The 2,169-nt window shown below is 39.6% G+C and overlaps 1 protein-coding gene across 1 annotated transcript in view; it reads right to left on the bottom strand.

Moving 5' to 3' along the window:
• Window positions 1–1,733, bottom strand: part of LOC109842327 (GATA transcription factor 12-like) — a gene marked incomplete at its 3' end in the record, with an annotated part of 5,169 nt that extends 3,436 nt beyond the window's left edge. The window contains exon 1 of the mRNA XM_020411219.1: window positions 1,611–1,733. Coding sequence (XP_020266808.1) covers window positions 1,611–1,733 — 123 coding nt within the window. The remainder of the gene's footprint in view (window positions 1–1,610) is intronic.

Here is a 2,169-nt window from a genome sequence, read left to right as displayed (position 1 = left end):
TTTTTATCTTTTAAAAAAACTTTATTAAAGAAAACTCTCTCATAGCCCACTGTGGGTGATCTAGATGGTTGCGATGTTTCAATATGCTCCCCCTATCATGAGTTCGATTCCAGACTAGATTATCAAAGTATAGAACTCTCACATGCAGTAAGTAGGCAATAAAAAGGCAAATTCGAAGTATCATATATGTTCTTTTAGTTAACTAAAGAACTTTAAAAACATTTACCACAATTGATTCCAAAAGCAATAAATTGTTTTCGCAAGAGCACTAACATATTGATTTCTTATAGAAAAAAACGAAAAATAAAAAAATGTTGATTTCTGGTGAATTTCCTTTGATAATTAAAAAAAAAAGCCATAGTAAATTAATTATTTTCTCAAACTCAACGGCAACTCACGTATCACTTTGTCAACATGGAATATTATTCCCTAAAGAAGAAAAACAATAAAACTCAAAGCGCATAAATTAATTTTGAGGCCTTCAATCCAAGGTCAGTTGACAAACCCAATAAAAAAATACCCCAAACTAAAAGGCTTGCAATTTAATGATCAAATCTAAGCACATGCGCTCACGCTCACGCTTTGTGCTAACCCACGTTCCCCCTCCTCCCGAAGTAGTGAGAGCTTGTGACCTCTCACTTATTTTATCATTAAACCCCCAATCACGAATTTAGGGCTTTTATTAATTTATTTTAGACCCTGTTAAAATATTGATTTGTTTATTTCGACTATTATATCTCTAGCCCACGTGACGTGGCATGGGGTGGAGTAACTTATCGCTCACGAATTTAGGGCTTTTATTAATTTATTTTAGACCCTGTTAAAATATTGATTTGTTTATTTCGACTATTATATCTCTAGCCCACGTGACGTGGCATGGGGTGGAGTAACTTATCGCGAGGTCCTGTCACCGTACCGGTGGCGTAACCGGCGTACGAACGCGGATCGTCCGATGATTATTTCTGCCACGTCATCTAGATGAGCGGGGCCCATATACCATATCGAGCGCAGCCTTGGGGGAAAATATCCCATGGAGCGGAATGAGAATCAGAATGCCACGCTCCTTTCAATTTTGATACTAAATTGACAAAATTGATTATTCCACTAATTTATTTACGGCTATTATTCAGTTTGTAATTATAATTAAATGTTTATCTTAATATGTATCACCGCTTTCTGTACGTAGTTTGTGCTAATTTAAAGTTCAACTTTAAACATTTACTCCACATTACCTTTGTGATCAAAATCACATTCACAACAAACGACGAGAGAGGGAAAAAATAAACTCTAATAAAAGAAACCAAGGTACAATTAATAAACAGCAAAACTGTTTAAATTGCTACAAAATTACATTTTTTTTTTTGGTTTTTATTTTACCCCTAAACTATCTATAAAGAAAACTAAAATTTAACTGCTTCTTCAAAACTCAAAACGAAGGAAGAAGGGGAAACTTTAAGCTCGCTCTAAAAACCTGATTAGTCTCTAAAACTCACCTAATTAATCCTCATCTAATCAAGACCTCCGCAACTTCCTAAACCTCTTTCAACGTTAACCGAAAAAACTCATATAAGCTGCCTAAAATCAGGCCCGAGCTGGTGATGGATCAAAACCTCCTCCCGGCCCGATTTGTAGCGGACTCCACAGGCGTTGCACAGGGTCTTGGGCCCCATCGGCCCAGTTCGCCACTGGGGAGTTTTATCGGTTGCACAGTGAAGGCATTTTCTCCCGTCCATTAGATGAGGCATTTCCTTTCTCTTTATAGGCTTTGGGGCCTTTCTTACCGGGTTCGGGTTTAAGAGAATTGAATCCGAGTCCGTTGGTGACGCGGAGAGGACGAGGAGGCGAGAGGACCAGTTGTTGGGGGCGGCGCGGGAGCGCTTGCTACGGGCTTTGCCTGGGACGATGGAAGCTTCTGGAAGGAAGGAGGACGGGTTTTGCGCGGTGAGGTTACCGGCCGAGGACGGGATTGAGATGGAGCGGGTTTCGGATGAGGATGAGTTTGAACCCGAAACCAAATTCGAACCCGCTTTGACTCCTGAGATGAGCTGGAGCTTTAGGAGGTCTTCGCTCGAGAACGATTCTTCGACGAAATTGGAAAGCCATTCCAGTTCCGCTAATTCATCGTACTGTAAACGGAAACGGTAAAAATAAAAATAATTAATTAATTTA

The sequence above is a fragment of the Asparagus officinalis genome, chromosome 5 (genome assembly GCF_001876935.1).
Source record: "Asparagus officinalis chromosome 5, Aspof.V1, whole genome shotgun sequence".
Classification (NCBI taxonomy): Eukaryota; Viridiplantae; Streptophyta; class Magnoliopsida; order Asparagales; family Asparagaceae; genus Asparagus; species Asparagus officinalis.
Note: the sequence above shows the minus strand (reverse complement) of the source record. Positions and strands in the feature narration are given on the sequence as shown.